The sequence below is a fragment of the Equus caballus genome, chromosome 24 (assembly GCF_041296265.1).
Source record: "Equus caballus isolate H_3958 breed thoroughbred chromosome 24, TB-T2T, whole genome shotgun sequence".
Lineage (NCBI taxonomy): Eukaryota > Metazoa > Chordata > Mammalia > Perissodactyla > Equidae > Equus > Equus caballus.
The window spans coordinates 29,639,666-29,659,871 of record NC_091707.1 but is presented as its reverse complement, the minus strand read 5'-3'; the positions used below and the strand labels follow the sequence as shown (position 1 = coordinate 29,659,871).

At 38.1% G+C, this 20,206-nt stretch overlaps 1 protein-coding gene across 19 annotated transcripts in view; it reads left to right on the top strand.

Annotated features, from left to right (window-relative positions):
• The first annotated feature begins 337 nt into the window (after positions 1-337).
• MED6 (mediator complex subunit 6) overlaps positions 338-20,206 on the top strand; it is a 135,508-nt gene continuing 115,639 nt past the window's right edge. For 9 of the 19 annotated variants that reach the window (XR_011432008.1, XM_070249504.1, XM_070249506.1 and 6 more), the window contains exons 1-7: positions 350-605; positions 5,630-5,789; positions 6,862-6,953; positions 8,922-9,004; positions 9,315-9,423; positions 10,835-10,950; positions 14,326-14,353. Coding sequence is in view for 17 of the 19 variants with exons in the window: in XM_070249504.1 (XP_070105605.1) it covers positions 584-605; positions 5,630-5,789; positions 6,862-6,953; positions 8,922-9,004; positions 9,315-9,423; positions 10,835-10,950; positions 14,326-14,353 (610 nt within the window). In the remaining 2 variants the exon portion in view is untranslated. Of the gene's footprint in view, positions 606-5,629; positions 5,790-6,821; positions 6,954-8,921; positions 9,005-9,314; positions 9,424-10,834; positions 10,951-14,325; positions 14,354-14,766; positions 15,378-20,206 lie in introns of those variants that run through there. The other 10 variants (XM_070249510.1, XM_070249509.1, XM_001487916.7 and 7 more) reach the window with 9 other exon arrangements.

Sequence of the window (20,206 nt, the reverse complement as noted above, 5' to 3'; positions counted from 1 at the left end):
TCTCAGCGGTGGGCAGGAGGCAGATCTCTGCTCTGTCTCTTTTTCCTCAACGTCTCCAAATTTCTTTCTCCAACAGTACGCCCAGCCTCTTCCTCTACTTCCCAACCGTCCCCTCCCCTCTCCCCCCTCCCCTCCCCTCCCCTCCTCCCCTCCTCCCCTCCCCTCCCCTCCCCACCTCCCCTCCCCTCCCCACCTCCCCTCCCCTCCCCACCTCCCCTCCCCTCCTTCCAGTCCTGCCCCTCTCCTCCCCTCCCGCTCCACCGCCCGGTCCGCCCTTCTCCTTCCAGCCCCGCCCCTCTCATCCTAGGTCCGCCCCTCTCCTCCCAGCCCCGCCTCCTCCCCCAGGCCTGCCCCTTCCTCCCAGCCCCACTTCCCTCCTCCCAGGCCCGCTCCTCTCCTCCCGGCCCCTCTCCACCTCCCAGCCCGCCCCTGTCCTCCCCGCCTCCTCCCCTTCCCTGGCAATCCCCTCCCACGTTTGTGTTCCTTCTCACTATCCCTACCGTGTGCCACCCGCCGCTTCCGTCGTCATAGTTGTTACGTGTACTCTGCGCCGGAAGAAGAAGGCCCTAGCGCTTTTGGAGTTATGGCGGCGGTGGATATTCGAGGTAAACTGTGCTGTTAACGCTTTGTTTCCTGCTTGTCTGCTGGTCTGGTTTGGGATTTATAGCTCGCGGGGGCAAGGTTCACGTTCGTTTGTGATGCCTCCTAAGTTCTTATGAGTGGTTTTTGTGTACTACCCGAGACTAATCTGGCGAAAAGTTGACTCGTTTTTCTCAGTTTCTCGGGGGGCTCCTAGAAGCGTGGAAACCAAGGGGCTGGAAGAAGCTCTGGGCTTTGAGCGCTCGGACCTGCAGTATTGTTCTGCACACGTCTCTCTCCAACAGTATTGGGACTCTTCTTTTTCGTTGAAAGTGCGGCCTTTGGGCAGAGAGGGGTTTGGGGTAATGAGCGGACAGGATTGGGTTCACCTCCTGGGACTTGGCGTGGGGGCTGCCTTGTTCATTGCTAACGTCGAGCACCACGCGTCCTTGGGCATGAATCCCTAAGATCTTCGGTGAGTTTTATTTTGGAGCCTATAATACCTTCCATCGAACTCCCAACAATTACTGAGGGCGGGGGTCGTTTCTTTTTTACAGCCGAACTGTAAAGGTACGCAAATATTTGTTGAATCATTTAGTAAATATATGGAGACGCAATCCCTTAATTGCTACTTGATCACGGGTAGCATTAGGCCATACATCTATCTCATCAACACGCATTCCCACATCCGTTTCGGTGAATTTGTAACTAAAAAAAAAAGTCTAGAATTGTGCTCTGGGTTTCCACAGAGTGAACGGAAGGGCAACTGAAAAATAGCTGAAGCATGAGGACTTAGTTCCACACAGATCAGGTTCCTCCAGGTTGGGATGAGGTAACGTGGAATTTCCCAGGAAAACTTCATAAGAGTGAGAAAGCGCCCGCGAATACCTTTATCTTTTACTATTGTGGTGGTGGCTCCCACGACACTTCCTACACCTGTGTGAAACTCTCAATGTAGATTTATTTCCCTTTGAAACTTTGTGGTACTTTTTCTTAGAGGAAGTGTGAATTTTTGTACCTAGATGCAAGCTGAGATTCATGATTAAATTTATCCTTCTCCCTTATATCGGATTAAACACAAAGGGCTTCCCTCAAAAGATGTTTGACTATAATATGTTTCTAATCATTTCTACACAGGGTTGTTTTTGTTTGTATATACTTGATTTTTAAAGGGAAGTGTTTGAGATTCCTTTTTCTGTATTAACCAAATTGGAGTCCAGCGCATTTATTACAAATAGATTATCATTTGTAGTTACTCAAAATATCCACTGATCTTCAGCATTTCTGGATAATGTTTTTCCATGTGTATCTTTCATTATAAGTGAGAGTTTCAAGTGGGTAATTTCGTCACTTGCTGATTGTTGGAGAGCTGTACTTGGACTGTGTCAATATATTCCCTTGTTGCTGAATGAAAAAGAGAAACATTTAGTCCATCACACTATTTTCAAATATTTAGCTTTCATAATGTTTTACTTTTTATTTAAATTTGTTGGGGTCATTACAAAGGCTCTAAGGTGGGAGTGTGTCTGATGTGTTAGAGAAACAGCAAGGAGGACAGTATGGCTGAAGCAGATTGAGAGAGGATGCAGGAAGGAAATGGGGTCAGAGCAATAATTGGCGGCTTGATCATCGATTGATGACTGACAATCCCTAGTAAGGTCTTTGACTTTTCTTCTGAGTAAAATGGAGAGCCACTGGAGGATTTTGACCAGAGGAGATGAACATAATCTGACTTAAGTTTTTCAAGGTTCACCTTGGCTGCTGAGAACAGTGTAGGACGGCAGGGGAGGAATTAGGGAGACCAGCTAGGAGACCATTTCTGTAATGCAGGGAGATTTGGAGGTAGCTTGGACTGGGGTGATAACAGTGGAGATGGTAAGAAGTAGTTGCTTGACTTGGTAGTGTATGTTCACTTTATGGGGCTGTGGTCATAGGTGGTCTCCAGGTGGGACATATAGTTCTATTTCACAGCCACATACTGCTCTCTTAATCCCAGTTAACCCTTTTTGTAAATGAACATACTTGGATACTGGGGTATGAGTAAATCTGTGACCAGAAGAGTAACTTGTCCTTGGCTCTCAATCATGAATTATTAAACATTTGCTAACTGTTACAAATTAGGTCCTGTGCTAATTCCTGATGAGCGAGACACAACCCCCATTCTCTAAAAACTCACAATTTAATGGGAACACATTTAGATTTCTGGATTATGATGTGTTGAGTATTAATAATAAAAGTGTATAAAAACTGCTGTAAGAACATAGAGAAGCCATTATTTTTGACTTGCAATGTAGAGAAAGGCTTTGCAGAGATACTGATATTTGAAGTTTTAACCTAGCATGACCATTTAAATTATCTACTAAACTCATACTCTTGAGAATGAAGAGTCTCTATTAAAAAAATAAGGCACAAATTGTGGGGGTGAAGGGAGAGGCACAAACTAGGAGCTCCGTGATTAAGACAGAAATAGGTTTGGTCATCGTAGTTGTAATTTGGCTACCAGCATTACCATTATCATCATCATAATTAACATTTATTGTCTTATTACAATGTGCTAAGCACTTCACATACATAATCTGGCATGTAGATATTATAATCCCCATTTTATAGATGAGGAAACTAAGACATAGGGAAATTAACTTGTCTCAAGTTGCATTATTGTCAGTATACCTTTCCTTGTGCCATTCTTCTGTGGTGGTGAATTGTGGGCAGTGAAGTGGGAATTGTGAAGCTAGATTGTGAAATCCCACGTTAAGGAATTTGAACCTTATTTTTTAAGACGATAGGAATGCACTGACATTTGTTAAGTTAAAAGTGACATAATTAGATTTGTATTTTGCATAGAGGAGCGTGCCACGTTTTGCAGATCTCACTTAAAAATGCATGAGTAGCATTTTTAAGGCTGAATAGGATTGAGAGAAGACCTGAAGACAGGAAGCCCCGTGAGGGGCCTGTTGTCCAGGTGACACTTTGAAAATGATTAAATAAGATAGTGGCAGTGGGGATGGAGAAGAGGAAATGTACTTGATTAGACTACATACTCTAGGGCAGCACTCACTGTTCTCCAGGTGGTCTCCAAATTTATAGTATCAACCCTGGCTTCTCTCATAAGTTCTTGATCTCTCTCTTTAGTGGATCTGTTCAATTTGAGGCCGCATAGTGTAGAGGAGTGTGGGCTCTGGAGCTGGGCTGCCTGGATTCACATCTCAGCTCTACCATTTATAGCTCTGTGACCTTGTCAAGTTACTTAGCCTTCCCATCTTTCAAGTTCTTCTGTAAAGTAGTATTAATAATAGTACCAACCTCCTTGAGTTGTGTGCTAAAAAGGTTGGAACAGTGCTTGGTACGAAGTCATTGTTTTCAAATGTGGTATATAGTATTCTCTCCATTTGCATCAGTCTCACAGGTCATACTTGCCTTACTTTTCATCTTTGACTAGTTTACTAAATGAGAAAAATGTGACATATAACTGCTGATCAAGAAACAGCTTGGTGAAGAAAATTATAGGGAGAATTTGCTGAACACTCACTTGGAGCAGATGACATTTATAATTCCTTCTAATTCTGAGAGTCTGATTCCATATTTAAACTCAATGCATCTAAGCCAAATTTATTATCATTACTTCCCTAAATGAGTTATTGGTTCTTACAATCTCTGACTTTATAAATGGTCATTCAGGAAATTGTCTCTTTTTTCCCCTAAAAATGTCTCTTTTGTCCTTTACTTCATATGCATTGCCATTATCTTCCACCAGGTCTTCATTACCTCATACCCAGGTCAGCAAACTCTCCATAATCGTTGGTAGATAGGATCTATAATTATACATTTATTTGTTTCTGCAGATTATTCCTCTACCTATTTTGAAATGGTCTGTAATATTATCAGTATATTGTTAATAACTTAGTATGACACCATATAGACATTGTTTCCACCATCTAAGTGAGAAACAAACCTAAAATTGTCCTACAAATGCTTTTATGCAGTCATTCCTAAGGAAATAAAAAAGAAATGTGTAAGAAAGTTGATTTAAACAAAACTTTTAATAACCAGACTGTAGTGTTTAAAGCTGAGAATAATGGTTATCCTTAGTTGTTTTTCATTAGAAGATCTGTCCTTTTCTGAAAACGTTATTTCCTGGCCTGTTAGATAATTTGGTTATGTCATGATCCATTTATGATGAACCATCTTAATGGACTGAACTGATTATTTGGTCATTAACATGCTTCATCTCTTTGTTTCCTCCTTTATTTTGTAACCCTTATAGCACATTTTACCTTTCTTTGCTTTTTTTCATTTGATTCATTTCGCTCAGAACTGCTTATAACCTTGGATTAGGTATTACTTGTTCAAAGATGCCATAAGCAATTACAGTTTAGGAGAGGTTGAAGTTTTCAGTTCTTCCTCCTTCAACCAGTATTTACCTCATTATCCCATCTATCATAATAGCTTCCTCACTTCTCTCTCTGTTCCTAATTGGGTGGTCTCAAACTGTTGGCTGTAGTTGTATCTTCTCTGGCGTGCATGTTTGAAAATTTTTGAATTAGTTGCCAACATATAAAAACTCATGGTTTCCAGTTTATGAAAGACCTGTTTAGATTTCAAGCCTATCACTTCTTCACCTAAATCAAATTATTCTCTAAACATGTACTTTTATATTTTCCTACCTCTGTATGTGCATTTTCTCTGCTTGAAATTACTTTGCCTCTCTTTTCTCCATGGTGAACCTCTATTCTTGAACATATAGTGCTAAAACCTGCCTCCTCCTCAACCCGTGAAAAATCATTCCTGTTCCCTCAGGTAGGGTATTCTGCTCCCTCTACTGTGCTCTCATAACACATTTATTCGTACCTTGATTACAGCACTATTATGTTGCATATCATTGCTTTCTTGCATACTTATCTCTTCTGTTAGACTATGAGAGCATGTAGGTTAGGATCCATGTTGTCCCTATATTCATAGTGCCTACAACATTAGATGCATAATAAATGTTTGTTGGGTTGGATTCTTTTTCTCTTTTCTCATCCTTTATCATTTTGTTTCTTTCCTATAGATAATCTGCTGGGAATCTCTTGGGTTGACAGTTCCTGGATCCCCATTTTGAATAGTGGAAGTGTCCTGGATTACTTTTCAGAAAGAAGTAATCCTTTTTATGACAGGACATGTAATAATGAAGTGGTCAAAATGCAGAGGCTTACATTGGAACACTTAAAGTAAGTTACTGTAAGAAGGTAGCGTCTTTGCCAACTAGAGATTTTACAGTGAACGGTTCTTTCAAGCTGTGGATCATGAAGTCCAGAGCGAAGTTTTGGAAGAACTGGAGTTTTGTTTGGGTTGTACCAATTTGACATGCAAATAAATTATTAGTAGTCAGTTGTAACCTAGTGTCTTTTCTGTATAACTTCATATATTACTGTCCAATTAAAATGTAACTATGAGGTTTATGTATCGATCTGATGAGTGATTTTAGCAATGCAAATGTTATCCTCAACCAAATAACTATACTTATTGTCTCCTCTTCATCTAATTTAATGTCTTAAACCATAGTCTGGTTTATAGTAGATTTTTCTTTGTATGGCTAAAGCAAACAAAAATTTTAGTCAAACAGTGCAAAGCAAGATTCTTCAGACGTAGGACGCTAAATAGTTAAGAATTATTACTATTATGAAAGTTTCTGAAACAACTGTAATATAGTTTTTTATCTGTCAGGTAAACATTGGAGAGGGTTCATAAAATTAAATTCCTATGGTATTTTAAATAGCTTTTGTTATGAAGCAAATATTTACAACTATTAAGACAACTTACTATTTCTTTTAAACATAATCTGTTGGGTCAAAATCTTCTTGGGGGCAAGGATAAGGTTTTGATGTTTTCTAGTTGGGTAAAATGTATAGTTGACATATATAGTCAAGACCTGTAGAGTTTTCATGTATATTTTGATATTTTATCTATGTTTATAGATCTCCTTGGTCAGGAAACATGGTATTTTGGTTGCCTTTTTGGAAATATACACTCTTCAGTGTACTTTCATGACTGAAAACACTCAGATTGAAATTCATCATGAATTTTTGTAGAGAAATTTTGTTCTTATTTAATACAAATTTTACTTTATCTGTACCTGGGAAAATAGCCAGTTTTATTGAACAACTGCTTTTTAATATTAAACATAGGCAGTTTTAATCCTGTTTACAGTGTTGCTATACTTTTCTATAGTAATTTGAATGTTCTACAAAAATTGTTTGTAGGTTTTTCATAGATGTCTGAATGGCTGTGTTCTGTTTTCAGTCAGATGGTTGGAGTGGAATACATCCTTTTACATGCTCAAGAGCCCATTCTTTTTATCATTCGGAAACAACAGCGGCAGTCTCCCACCCAAGGTAAAATGTGTAAACTTCAGGCATTATTTTCTTCTTAAGATACTGTGATTTATTTACTTCCTGAGCTATATGTTCTTATTTTTTTGGATTGGGTTCTGTTTTGGGGGTCCCCAAGACCAGCATACGTACATGTTCAGTGTTTTGCTAGAAGGACTTAGCAGACACAGCTTGTAGTTAGTTATGCCTAAGATTTGTTAGGACAACACAGTAAGGATACCCAGCCAGATCAGTAAGAGAAAAAGCCATCTCTAGGAATCCATGTGTAAGCTTTCTGTGCTTTCCCTCCTGTGAGGGACCACATCAAGTGTATCCTCCCTCCAGCAGTGAAATGCAGCCCCACGAGTGTAATATGTCTCCTCAGGGAAGTCCATTGGAGACTCTGAGTCCAGAATTTTTATTGAGGGCTAGTCATGTAGACATCTTCACCTGCCAAAATTCCAGACTCTCAAAAGGAAATTAGGTTTCCGATATTCAGTTACATGTCACTTAAGGACAGGGATACGTTCTGGGAAGTGCATCATTAGGCAATTTCATTGTTGTGTGGACATCATAGAGTTTACTTACACAAACCTAGATGGTATAGCCGACACACCTAGGCTATATGATATCAATCTTATGGGACCACTGTTGTATGTGTGGTCTGTTGTTGACCAAAACATTGTTAGGCTGCGCATGACTGTAATCACATTGTTTGTACAAATTGTCTAGGCAGACTGGTATAGCAGGCATAAATTTATCACTGAGGAAATGTTTCAAAACCTGAGTTCCCCTAGTCACATGCTTACACACCAAGAGTCTTCCAACATGCCCAAGGAAAACTCTCCAAGTGCTAACAGAATAACTCACTACATTGAAGCCACTTCTTCCTGTGAGAATAGTTGTTGGAGTTCCACCTGAACCTCAAGCATCCCAAGTAACTTTTCTTCTCATCTCAGTCCACTGAGTCTAATTCTGTTACAAAATACATGGTAGATGCATTTGCCCAAATTCATAGAGGATCAGTTGAAAATCCTCATTGACACATTCAGCCAAAAGTCTTACCTGAATTATATTAGCAAACAAAAACTTGGTTTTGAAATTACACTGAAGAGTATAGAATTCGGATTTGATTTTGAACCAGAGAGCTGGTCACTTGTTCCAGAGATGACCACTTACATTTCCTAATTAGATAACCCTCATCAAGATTTTTAGGAGCAACCTTCACCCTTTCATTCCAGAAAATGACTTGCTAAGGAGATTGTGGTTCTAGAGTCGAGAATCCAAATATAGTTTCAAAATCAAAGATCTAGAGTCCCTGCCCAGAGGAAAAGAGAACCTTAGAACAAAGACAAGACCAAGGACAAGATTTCCATGATGAGAAGGTTCAAGGTATAGAAGCTATACAAGACGGCACCAGCCTCACTAGCAGCTGTTTTATTCCTTTGGACCCAGGACTGGGGCACAGAGGCAAGTTTGGTGCATCTGGTATCTTCACCCTGAGCCCTAAATCTCTCTTGCTCTAAGCTTTTACTCCCCAAAGTGTGGTTGAGTGACAGCAGCACTGGATCTCTTGAGAACTTGTTAGAAATGCACTATTCCTACTGAGTAAGGATCTGATTTTAACAAGATACTCTGGTAACTCAGATGGCAAATTAAAGTTTGAGAAGCACTACTCCTAGGGCAAAAGTTGGCAAACTTTTTCTGTGAAGGTCCCAAGTACATATTTTAGGCTTTCTGGGCCTCATGGTCACTGACAACTACTCAACTAGTGCCTTAGCAGCCTTAGATGATGACGTAAGTGAATGGGAACTCCTTTGAAGCTCCAGTGTAACTTTATTTACAAAAATAGGAATTGCCGAACCCTGCCTTAAGCTGTGATATGGGAAAATGTCAAATTTTGGTTGTTCTTTTTATAGAAATCTATTTGGCAGTTTGTGTGCATAGCTGTATTCATAAACTTTTTTTTTTGTTTTCCTTGCACTGCTTTAGTTATCCCACTGGCTGATTACTATATCATTGCTGGAGTGATCTATCAGGCACCAGACTTGGGATCAGTTATAAACTCTAGAGTGGTAAGGGTCTTTACATTCTTTAAACACTAAAGAAATTTTAATTGAGCTACCTTGCTTCGAAGAATTAAACAAGAACTCCTCTCCCTTGTGTAAATTGGTATAAAGTTTTGACTATTAGCATGTCTTGAGCATTGGTTACTGTGGACCAACTCCATGTTAAAAGTATATACCACAGCCCCAGCTATATAGTGATTCAGGTTCTGAAAAACAGAAAATTACTGTCTTTGCATATGTAATGTTTTGTGAGTATTTACTTTGTAAATTTTGGTTGATCTAATAAGAAATTTAGAATTCATTTTCTTTTTACAAGCTTACTGCAGTCCATGGCATTCAGTCAGCTTTTGATGAAGCTATGTCATACTGTCGATATCATCCTTCCAAAGGGTATTGGTGGCATTTCAAAGATCATGAAGAACAAGGTAGGTAGGATACCTAGGTCCTTCTAAAACTCTTTTTGATACTTTGAGAATGAAGCTGTTTTCTTAAGGAGAACAGCTATTCGTGATTTCTGGGTGTGTTTTACTTTTCTGTAGGAAGACTCTTCATAGGATGATGATATTGTCACAGCTATGATTCATGTAACTAGATGTGGTAGTAATAGCTTTCTCATAGGAACAGATATAAATTTTAATGTGTTAAGTAACTGGTAATAAGTTGATTCAAGGTTTTAAAATATTTGGAACATACAGAGGAAATTGGTGATGAGGAATGAGTAAGAATGATATTTCCTGCTTACCTAACTGTTGAGTCATCTTGAAATCTGGAACCTGAATCCCCCCAGTCTGTGAAGTAGGGGAGATGCTCTTAGAGCCCTCTCTCCAGATAACCAGTCTGTTTTTTTATCTTTCTATGTTATCACCTGTCATCAAGCCAGCTTCCCAGTTTCCATAGCTGCTAATCTACTGCTTGTTCTGCATCATATTTTACCAATAAAAGTACTTGTAGAAATGTGTTTCTAGCATTATACCTATATCCTACGTTTCCTTCTCTGAGAAATGGCAACTCAGAATAAATCACTGAGGGAAAGGTAGCCTTTAAATAGAATTCAGACCCATGGAATGAACAGCTATATTTATTTATTTATATTTATTTATTTTCAGATACAGCTATATTTATTCTTGATAGTAGGTGCAGGCCACAACATTTGACGTAGGAAAGTTTGCATCAGTTGAATAAACCTCTCTGAAGAGCTGTTTGCCCCTAGCTTAAGGAAATGTTTGGAGCAATGCTTACCTGGAAGTCTTCATTTAGAGACAGTTCCCCTATACAGCACACTCCTAGGGAAAATTCCACATGTGATTAGCCTTAGAATTTCTCTTGCAAGTTGTTCTTGTCTTCATGGTCTTCTGTTGTTTGGTTTGTCCTGTTTTTTCCCAATGGATTATAGTCTTCACAGTTGAGTATGGTAACTTGAGTTTGTAAAAGTTGCATTTTCCATTTGCACCTATCAAGTTTTGTGGGAAAAGACCATTTAATTCATGTAAAATATACACAAGATAATTTCAAACCAATAATCTGGATTATGACATAGGTAATTGTGGAAAACTTTAGCCTTAAAATTCTCATGTCTGTTTATGTTTACATACTAAAACTGGAGTATCTTTAAAAGACATATCAGCTTTTTAAATGTTAGAATGTTAACTTCATTTCAGAGGGACAGTTAGAATACTTCTGTGTATATGTTGTGTTTAACTTATTTGGGGGATTATTTTTGGAATAGCAGCCATTAAAAATAATGGAGTTTGAGTGTATTCATGGCAGGCAAAGATTTGTAAAAATGTAACACACAAAACTAGGCAGTGTTTTTATTTAGACTTCGTATTTTAATAGATAAAGTCAAACCTAAAGCTAAAAGGAAAGAAGAACCAAGCTCTATTTTCCAGAGACAACGTGTGGATGCTTTACTCCTAGACCTTAGACAAAAATTTCCACCCAAATTTGTGCAGGTAATGAGAATGTGTGGTTAATTTTTTTTTTTTTTCCTTTGGTGAGTAAGATTGCTTCTGAGCTAACGTCTATTGCCAATCTTCCTCTTTTTGCGTGAGGAAGATTGTCGCTGAACTAACATCTGTGCCAGTCTTCCTCTATTTTTGTATGTGGGATGCCACCACAGCGTGGCTTGACGAGTGGTGCATAGGTCCGCACCTGGGATCTGAACCCTCAAACCCCAGGCTGCCAAAGTGGAGCATATGAACTTAACTACTATGCCACTGTGCTAGCCCCTGTGTGGTTAATTTTGATTTGACGCTTTTCCCTGGCATATTTAGTTTTAATTGAGAACTGTTTTCAGATGTGACCTAAAAATACGGATTTTCCTCATTAGTTAAAAAATGATCTGTGAATCAAAGGAAAAGTTTTTAAAGACTTAGTGGAGGAAGGGAATGGAATTAATACTGTTCTGTGCTCTTGAGTGTAATTCCTCGTTGAATCTTCAAAAACTATGCGGAGTGCATCTAGATAATATTCTCATTCAAAAGGTTGCTAAAAGTGTCATAGATGGTAACAAAACTAGAATCTGAAACTCATGCAGTTTTTACTCTGTGTGCTGCCTTCCAGCCTTATGTAGTGGATAGTTAAGTCTTTATATGATAGAACAGTTAAAACTTTTGTAACAAAAAGAAGAGAATATTTGAAGCAGAGAGTTTGATGTGATAGATGGGAGAGGGCAGGAGTAATGATAGTTGCATCATATTGGTGTTTAAGTTACGTGAATTCTATCACAGTAGTCCCTGCTTATCCATGGTTTCACCTTCCGTGGTTTCAGTTACTCTCAGTCAACTAGGATATCTGATGTGTAGTCAGAAGGTCAGTAGTAGCCTAATGTTACATCACAATGCCTGTGTCATTCACCTCACTTCATCTCATGTAGAAAGCGCAAAGACTCTTGAATCTTAAAAACAAAACAAAATAAAAACAACCCTTACCTTGTAGAAAGTTATGGAAATTTAAAAACATCTGAAAGTAGAATAATTCAAAATGAAACCCCCTTGAAACCTATTACCTTGCTTCAACAATTATCAAACATGGCCAGTCTTGTTTTATTTCTTCTTCCCTCACTTCATCCCAATTATTTAGAAGCAAGTTGCAGACTTCATATCATTTCAGTGAGTTTTTTGCATTTTTGTTTTAAAGCTTTAGCCATAGTCACACTTAAGTTGTCATTTTCCAGAACTCTCCCCTTTTAACCATCCAAGGGCCAAAAGCCCACTCCCAAAGAGAGAGTATGTCCAACTGTATGTAACAGAAGTAGGACTAAGATGGCTTTCTCTAGAACTGTGAATAATACCTTTGCCCCTCCTACCCAAAAGATTTCTCCTCAGATCTAGAGAAGAAAAATTCTTGGTCTACTCGAAGTCTCCTCTGAACTCCTGTTTACATTTTGTGTCTCCCAAAACCATCTGTAGCTCAGGACTTTACTCCTACTTATCCATTGTATTAAATAGTTGAGCTTCTGGATCCAAGGGTTGTTACCCCTATTGGGAGGTGCTCGGGAGAATATTGGTGGAGTCCTGCCTGCTTCTTTGAAGCTCTTTTTTCCATATTTTAATACTTGTCACTACTGAAAGTACACTAAAACTGATATGATGGGACTTCAGGCCCTCAGAGCCTTTTATGATGAATGCCTTTTCACTGCTGCTTTTAGAAGATGCTAGAAAACCATAGGATATTCACTTCAGCTAGGTTTAAGTTTGTTAAGTTTGTTAGAGATTTGCTTGAAGGACTCACAGGATTTATTACAGTGACATAGTAAGGATATACAGGCAGATATAAGGGAAAAAGACATAAGTGGAGTCTGGAGGAATCCATGTGCAGGCTTCCTTATACTCTCTTATTCTGGTGAGGGGTCACCAGAGGGCACTCTTCTCTCAGCAATGAAAACGCAGCAACACATATGTGATATTTCTGCCCAAGGAAGTCCATTAGAGACTTGGTGCCCAAGTCTTTTGGGGAAGTTTATCATGTAGGTGCCCTCTGTCTAACACATGCTGAAATTCCACATTCCCTGAAGGGAAGCTGGTATTCAGCATAAACAACATTGTTTGCAAAAGAGCTAGGCGCAGTGAGGCATCACTATCTGTTAGGGAATGGTGGAACCGTCCCCAAACCCACGTTCCTAGACACCAGCCAAGGGTTAGCTTTGCAAGCTGGCCTTTTCAGGGATAGCAGCCGTAGACCTTCTACGTTAACCTTTTCTACACAATGGATAATATGGAGCTCGGTTTTGGTCTTATTAAGTGTAACAGTTCCCAGAACTTGTAGTTGGAGTGGACTAGTAGGCAAATGGCAACATGATTCTGGAACATCTGCTATCAGAAGATTTTGTAGTGTTTAGTCATACGAATAGATAAGAAAGCTTAGGGAGGGCATGTAAATTCAGAAAGAAATTCAGAAAATAAATGGAGGCATTAAACTTAGAAATGAAGAGAACACTTTTCTTCTGAGATGAGAGGGAAGTATATAAAGCTATTTTATATATATGTATATATGTATGTGTGTGTACATATGTATATGTATATATGTAAAGGTATAGTAAGTTTGAAGGTAGATAGGAGGGAACTTGGGGCATTGACGTCCTTTTTTTTCTTTAAACATAGGTGGTAGATCAGTATTGCTGAGGGTGAGGGGTAGGTTCTGAGCCTTGAGGAGGGAGGAGAAGGAAAGTGTTTTAAAGCATTCAACTTGGGTAATGGGAAAAGGGAGATGACAGGGCCCAGTCAAGTAAAAGAATTGCTGTACAGAATGGAGGATCTGACCTTGTTCCTGACCCCTAGGGCCCCCATCATTTTCCCCTGCAGTTTGATATCTAATAGGATACTCATCACAAGCCTTATGTTTATAGTAAAATACCCCTTTTTCCTCTTACTTCCGGTAGCTGCCAACTTTAAAAGTTGGAGAGTTCATCCAGATGTCATTCTGCTTTCGTATAGCTCATATCCCCTAGACAGATGAGGCTCTGGAGTCTTGAAAGGCTCCATGTTCCCTCCCATTGGATTCTACTTCGCTGCTTTTTGAAAAGCATTGTAGCCTGGCTGCAGAGGCGGCGGGCTCTGTAGATGTTCAAGGATTTTTGTGTTTGACTCTCTGTTCTAGGTTGAGGTTTGTGTCTTTTCTGGAACGGGAATAAGAAGTAGAAAATGATAAATTTACTTTATGGTACACGAGTAGTAGTGCTTTCTTCATGAAGTCATTTATAGTGTAATTTGAGTGAAGATATAATTTTAAAAAGAATTAGGAAGTCAAGAAGAAGAAAGGTTTGCTAACCTTCCCTGTTTTCTTCTCCCTCTTTCTCCCCCCCAACCACCCCTTTAAAAAAATTATAGCAAAAGTCTGGAGAAAAGCCTGTCCCAGGTATGTTTCATCTGATATTCTTATTAACCTTGAAATAAGACCAAACAACCTGTTAAACTCTATAACTATAGCATGTGAGGTGAGTGAGCTATGGTCATTTTGTCCTTCTAGACTCTCATGGTAGTTTGTTACTCCTAACCTTTGAGACTTCCTGAATTGCCAAAAGATGGTGCTTTTGTGGTAGTGATATTAGTACTTAAAAGATGAATTGGAGTAGGAAGAGTAGGTGTTGAGGAGATGTGGAGAGGCTGAGGTGATTTGAGGTTGTTTTTAGTTCAAATCTCAGTATAAAGAAAGGCCTTGTGTTTCATTATTGAAAACAAGTATTGAGCTATCTGTTGAACTGGGATAGAATAATTATATATTGTTTTTATGCATAGTTTCTTATTTAAGTGTCATTTGTTTTTGTCTAGTATCACAGATTTGCTTGAGTTATCCAGTTTTTAGGTTTATAAATGGGTTCTTCGATATCTGCCTGATGAAACCACTGAATTTAGAACTTGAGATAAGGAGTTCTAAATGAATTTGAGAGTCTGAACCATTCACATTAACCATTGTCTAAAGTGATCTCATCCCTCCATCCCCACCCTCCAAAATATACGTTTTTGATGTCCAGTGGATCAGACAAAGAAAGAGGCAGAACCTCCGCCAGAAACTGTGAAATCTGAGGAGAAGGAGACCACAAAGAACGTTCAACAGACAGTGAGCACTAAAGGCCCCCCTGAAAAACGAATGAGACTTCAGTGAGTACTGGACAAGAGAGAAGCTTGCGAGACTCCTCTTGTCAATCATTATGCCTCATTACTGTGAGAGGCTCTTGAACTCTACAATTCTTTGTCACAGCCCTCTTATTTGTGTAGAATGTACTTGTTCTTTAAGAAAGGATGTAAAGATCCTGATACTTTTGATATTGATATTATGTATCTTTTGTAACCTGTCCTCAGCTGGACTTGAGCAGCCTCCTCACTCACATGTGTACTGCTATATGGGTTTAAAAACAAAATAAAGGTGTTTGTATAAATTACTTTATCATGACTTTTCTTCCCCCTTATTTCTTTCTCTGAAATATTTCCAGATGCACTTTGTAAACACAAAGGATTAATGTTAAAGTAGTGACTAAGCTTATTTTCTTTTATTAGTTGCGTATTCCTCAATATTAAAATAATATAGATACTGATAATTTGAAAGATAAAGGAAAGGGAAAAAACCTCACTCACCAAATACCATCACCCTACCCATACTAAACGATGTTGTGAATTTTGTCTTTTTCTCTGTGTAGATATTTTTAAAACCAGTTTGTAATTATTCTGTTCATACAATTGTACTTTATCATACTATGACGTCTGTTGTAAGCGCTTGTCCATGTTTACTTAGTTTTTATGGACTATTTATTTTAGTGACTGAATAATTCTTGTGAATTACGTGTTCTTTTAAACTCTTCCCATGTTATACTTAAGTTTTCCCAATTTGCATTATTTTAAAAAAAGGCTGCAGTGATTACATTTGTATATAATGACTTTTCAATATTTAGTATTTATTTCCTTAGGATAGAGTCCCAGCAATAGAATCACTAGAATCTGTACTTTTTTTTGTTTTTTGAGGAAAGATTAGCCCTGAGCTAACATCTGCTAATCCTCCTCTTTTTGCTGAGGAAGACTGGCCCTGAGCTAACATCCATGCCCATCTTCCTCTACTTTATACATGGGACGCCTGCCACAGCATGGCTTTGTACTTTTTTTTTTTTGCTCAGTCCATAGTGCCAAGTTGTTTTTCTCAAAAGGCTTGGACTTCTTATCATTCAGACAGCAAAGTATGAAAATACCAAGTTCTCCAGAATCTCACTACCACTGAGTATTGTCATTTATGTTTTTTAGTGCTAATTAAGTGGCAAAAAGTGATTTATTATTTTAAGTGGTTGAATAAGTTCTCATCTTTGATTTTTGCTTTTTTGAAGTGTCTGATCTATATTATGTAAAATTTTTCTTTTAGCTTTTTATTTTGACATGATTTCAGGCTTACAGAAAAGTTGTAAGAATAGTACAAAGAATCCCTACATATATACCTTTTGCCCAAATTTCCCATATATTAACATTTTTCTGTATTTATTTAATCTCTCTCTCCCTCTTACCTCTTGCTATCAATTGCTGTTTCTCTCTCTGTATTTTATATGTATGCGTGTGTAAAATACATATATGTATCAAATACACACACACATATACACCTTTTATTTTTGGATTGAAAGTCAGTTACAGTCATGATGCCCATTTCCCCTAAGTACGTTACTGTGCATTTTCTAAAATCAAGGACATTCTTTTACATAGCCACAGTACCAAAATTAAACTGGTATGATACTATTATCTAATTAGATCTTATTCAGATCTTGCTGGTAGTGTCAAGAATGTCATTTGCAGCAAAAGAATATCCTGAATTATACATTGGATTTAGTTGTCCTGTCTCTTTAGTCTGCTTTAATCTGGAACGGTTCTTTAATCTTCCTTATTTTTGCTTGCTAATTTAAAGAATTTAGGCCAGTTATTTTGTTGAATGTGTTTCAGTTTGGGTTTGTTTGATATATTTTCATGATTAAATTCACCTCATGCAGTTTTGTCAGGAATACTATGGAAAAGATGCTTATAGAGGCATGTGTTGTGAATTTGCCCCGTTTCTGTTGATGTTAACTTTGATCACTTGGTTAAGGTAGTAGTCTCTGTCAGGTTACTCCACCATAAAGTTACTATTTTTCCTGTTGTAATTTATAGATATCTCGTTGGGGAAATAGTTTGAGGCTCTGTAAATGTTCTGTTATTCATCTAATTTTTACCTTCTAGTTAACATCCACTGATAATTCTTGCTTGAATCATTTATTACTATGATGGTTGCCAAATGGTGATTTTCTAATTCTGTCATTCCTTCAGTTTATTAGTTGGCTTTCTGCTATAAAGAAGAGCTTACCTTTCTCCTCTACTTATTTATTTATATTATTGTGGACACCTGGATTCTTATTTTATTCATTGAGTAGTATTTCTTTACTATTGTGATTTATATTGATGTCAAATTGTCCCAGATTGGCCAATGGAAGCCCCTTTAAGCTGATTCCTGTGTCCTTTTGACCTGACCCTGTCTAACATTCATTGAACTTTTTTTTTTAAAGGTTGGCACGTGAGCTAACATCTGTTGCCAATCAATTTTTTTTCCTTCTCCCCAGTACATAGTTGCATATTTTAGTTGTGGGTCCTTCTAGTTGTGGTGTGTGGGATGCTACCTCAGCATGGTCTGACGAGCAGTGCCATGTCCATGCTGAGGATCCAAAGCAGCGAAACACTGGGCCACCAAAGCGGAGTGTATGAACTTAACCACTCAGCCATGGGGCTTGCCCCTAAACATTTTCTTTGTTTTTTGGCGCAATAAGATATTCCAAGCTCATCCCAACCCTGGAGTCAGCCATTTCTCTTAAGGATCCTTAATTCCTTTTGGTGGAGAATGCATTTGGAAATCAAGATGTGTGTGCTAGATGTGCGCATTTGCTACTGAGGTGCCATTGCTTCTAGGTTCTCTCAGCTGATAGAGTTAAGAAATAGATATATACATATGTGTGTGAGTGAATACACATATGTTCACACACATCTATATCTATCTGTCTATTCTATATATATTAAAAGCTATCACTTCACACTGATACCACCATTTCCAGTCTGTCACCACAGGGTTCACTCTGTTCTCTTCCATATTTGTAACTCTCTTCCACATTGCTGAGAATTCTGGTTCTTGTTATCCACAGTATTTTTACTTACTTGCTTAATCCTAGAATAACAGAATGTAGTTTAGAATTGCTAACATACACCTCTGCAAGAAAGAAACCTAGTTAGAGTCTACTATTTGTGTTTAGCTTGAGGACGTGTATAGTTCAGATACTGTGTTTACAAGAATTGGGTTGATGTTTTTTCCTCTTCAGTGTGGTTACATTACTCATTTGTTGGATGGTTCAGTTCATTTGGTTCTGTTTTGAGTTCCGTTTTAGGTTTTCTCCTCATTCTTATTGGTCTTTCTGTTTGTTGTTGTATTGTTTTGGGGTGTGTGAGATGTGAACGATTCAAAATGTCTGAACTGTCCAAAAGAGATTTTGAGTATCACTCCCCTTCCTCCTCTCCCCCACTCATTTCTTCTGTCTTTTCCACCTCATTCCTACCCACCCCCTCAAAGGAACCAACCTAGTTTCTAGTTTACCTTTACTGTATTTCTTTTGCACAAATGAATAGATCTTCTATTTCTCCTTCTTACACAAAAGGCAGCATATTATATAATCTCTTACACTTTGCTTATCTTCCACTTAATTTAAGCATGAATTTTTGACATAAAGATATTAACTCTGTTTATTATATTTACTTCAAGTATTTTTCCAACTTTTTTTTTCCAGCAAAGCTCCTTTTCTTTCAACTACATTATTATAAAATACCACTTACAGAAAAGGACACAAAAGACTACAACTCATTGTACCCCTGTAACTCACCATGCAGGTAGAGGAGTTGAATGTTACTAATACTCCAGAACCTCCTTTATGTCCCCTCCTGATCATGACGCTTGTCCTGATCAGAGGTCACCCTTATCCAGTTTTATGGTGATCACTTATTTTCTTGATATTTTTACCATGTAAATATGCATCTGTAAATAAATGTTTAGTTTTAATTGCCTGTTTTTTATTTCTAATATAAATGGATTCAGCGTGTATGTTTCATGTATGGCTTCTTTCGTTCAATGTTATGTTTTTGAGGTTCATCAAAGTTGTTTCATGTTATTGTGGTTCTTTTATTTTTATTTCTGTGCAGCATTCCATTACATAAATATGTTACAACTTCTTAAATCCATTCTAATGGTGATGTTTGGATTGTTTGTAGTTTTTGGCTGTTATGAAAAATTGCTTTTATGAATATTCTTGTACGTACATGTTTTTTGGTATATATTATAGGCTGAATTGTCTCCCCCCTCAACAAGATATGTTGAAGTCCTAACTCCCAGTATCTCAGAATGTGACCTTATTTGGAAATAGGGTCATTGCGGATGTAATTAACCAAGTTGAAGTCCTGCTAGATTAGGCTGGGCCCCTAATCTTATGCAACTGGTGTCCTTGTAAAAAGATGGCCGTGTGAAGAGACAAAGGGAGAACACTGTGTGAAGATGGAGGGTTGGAGTGTTGCACCTACAAACCTAGGAACATCAAAGATTGCCAGCATCACCAGAAGCTAGGAAGAGGCAAGGAAGGATTCTCCTGTAGGTTTCAGGAGGAGTATGGACCTGCTCACACCTTGATTTTGGACTTGCAGTCATCAGAAGTTTGTCACAATTAATTTCTGTTGTTTTAAGCACCAGTTTTGTGGTACTTTGTTATGGCACCCCTAGGAAACTATTAACAGTGTACATGTGCTCATGTTACTTTTTTACTCAAAGTGCTGGATTATAAGTATACCTTTATTCAACTTCGGTGATAATGCTAAAATATTTTCCAAAGTGATTGTACTGTGTTATACTCCCACCAGCAGTGTGTGAGAGTTCCCGTTCCACACTTTTACTGACCCTTGATGTTGTCAATTAAAGAAAAATTTAGTCATTCTGATGGGTGTACAGTGGTATCTCGTTGAGGCTGAAATTTGTATTTTCTGGTGATTGATGATGTTAAGCATCCTTTCATATAATTATTGATTACTTGAATATTCATTTTTGTGAAGTGCAACTTTTGCATTTTCCTGTCGTTTCATTTGTCTTTGTCTTATGGAGTCTTAAGAGTTCTTTTTGTGTTTTGGATAGGCGTCCTTTGTCAGTTACATGTGTTGTGTTTAAATATATCTTCTCCACTCTGGC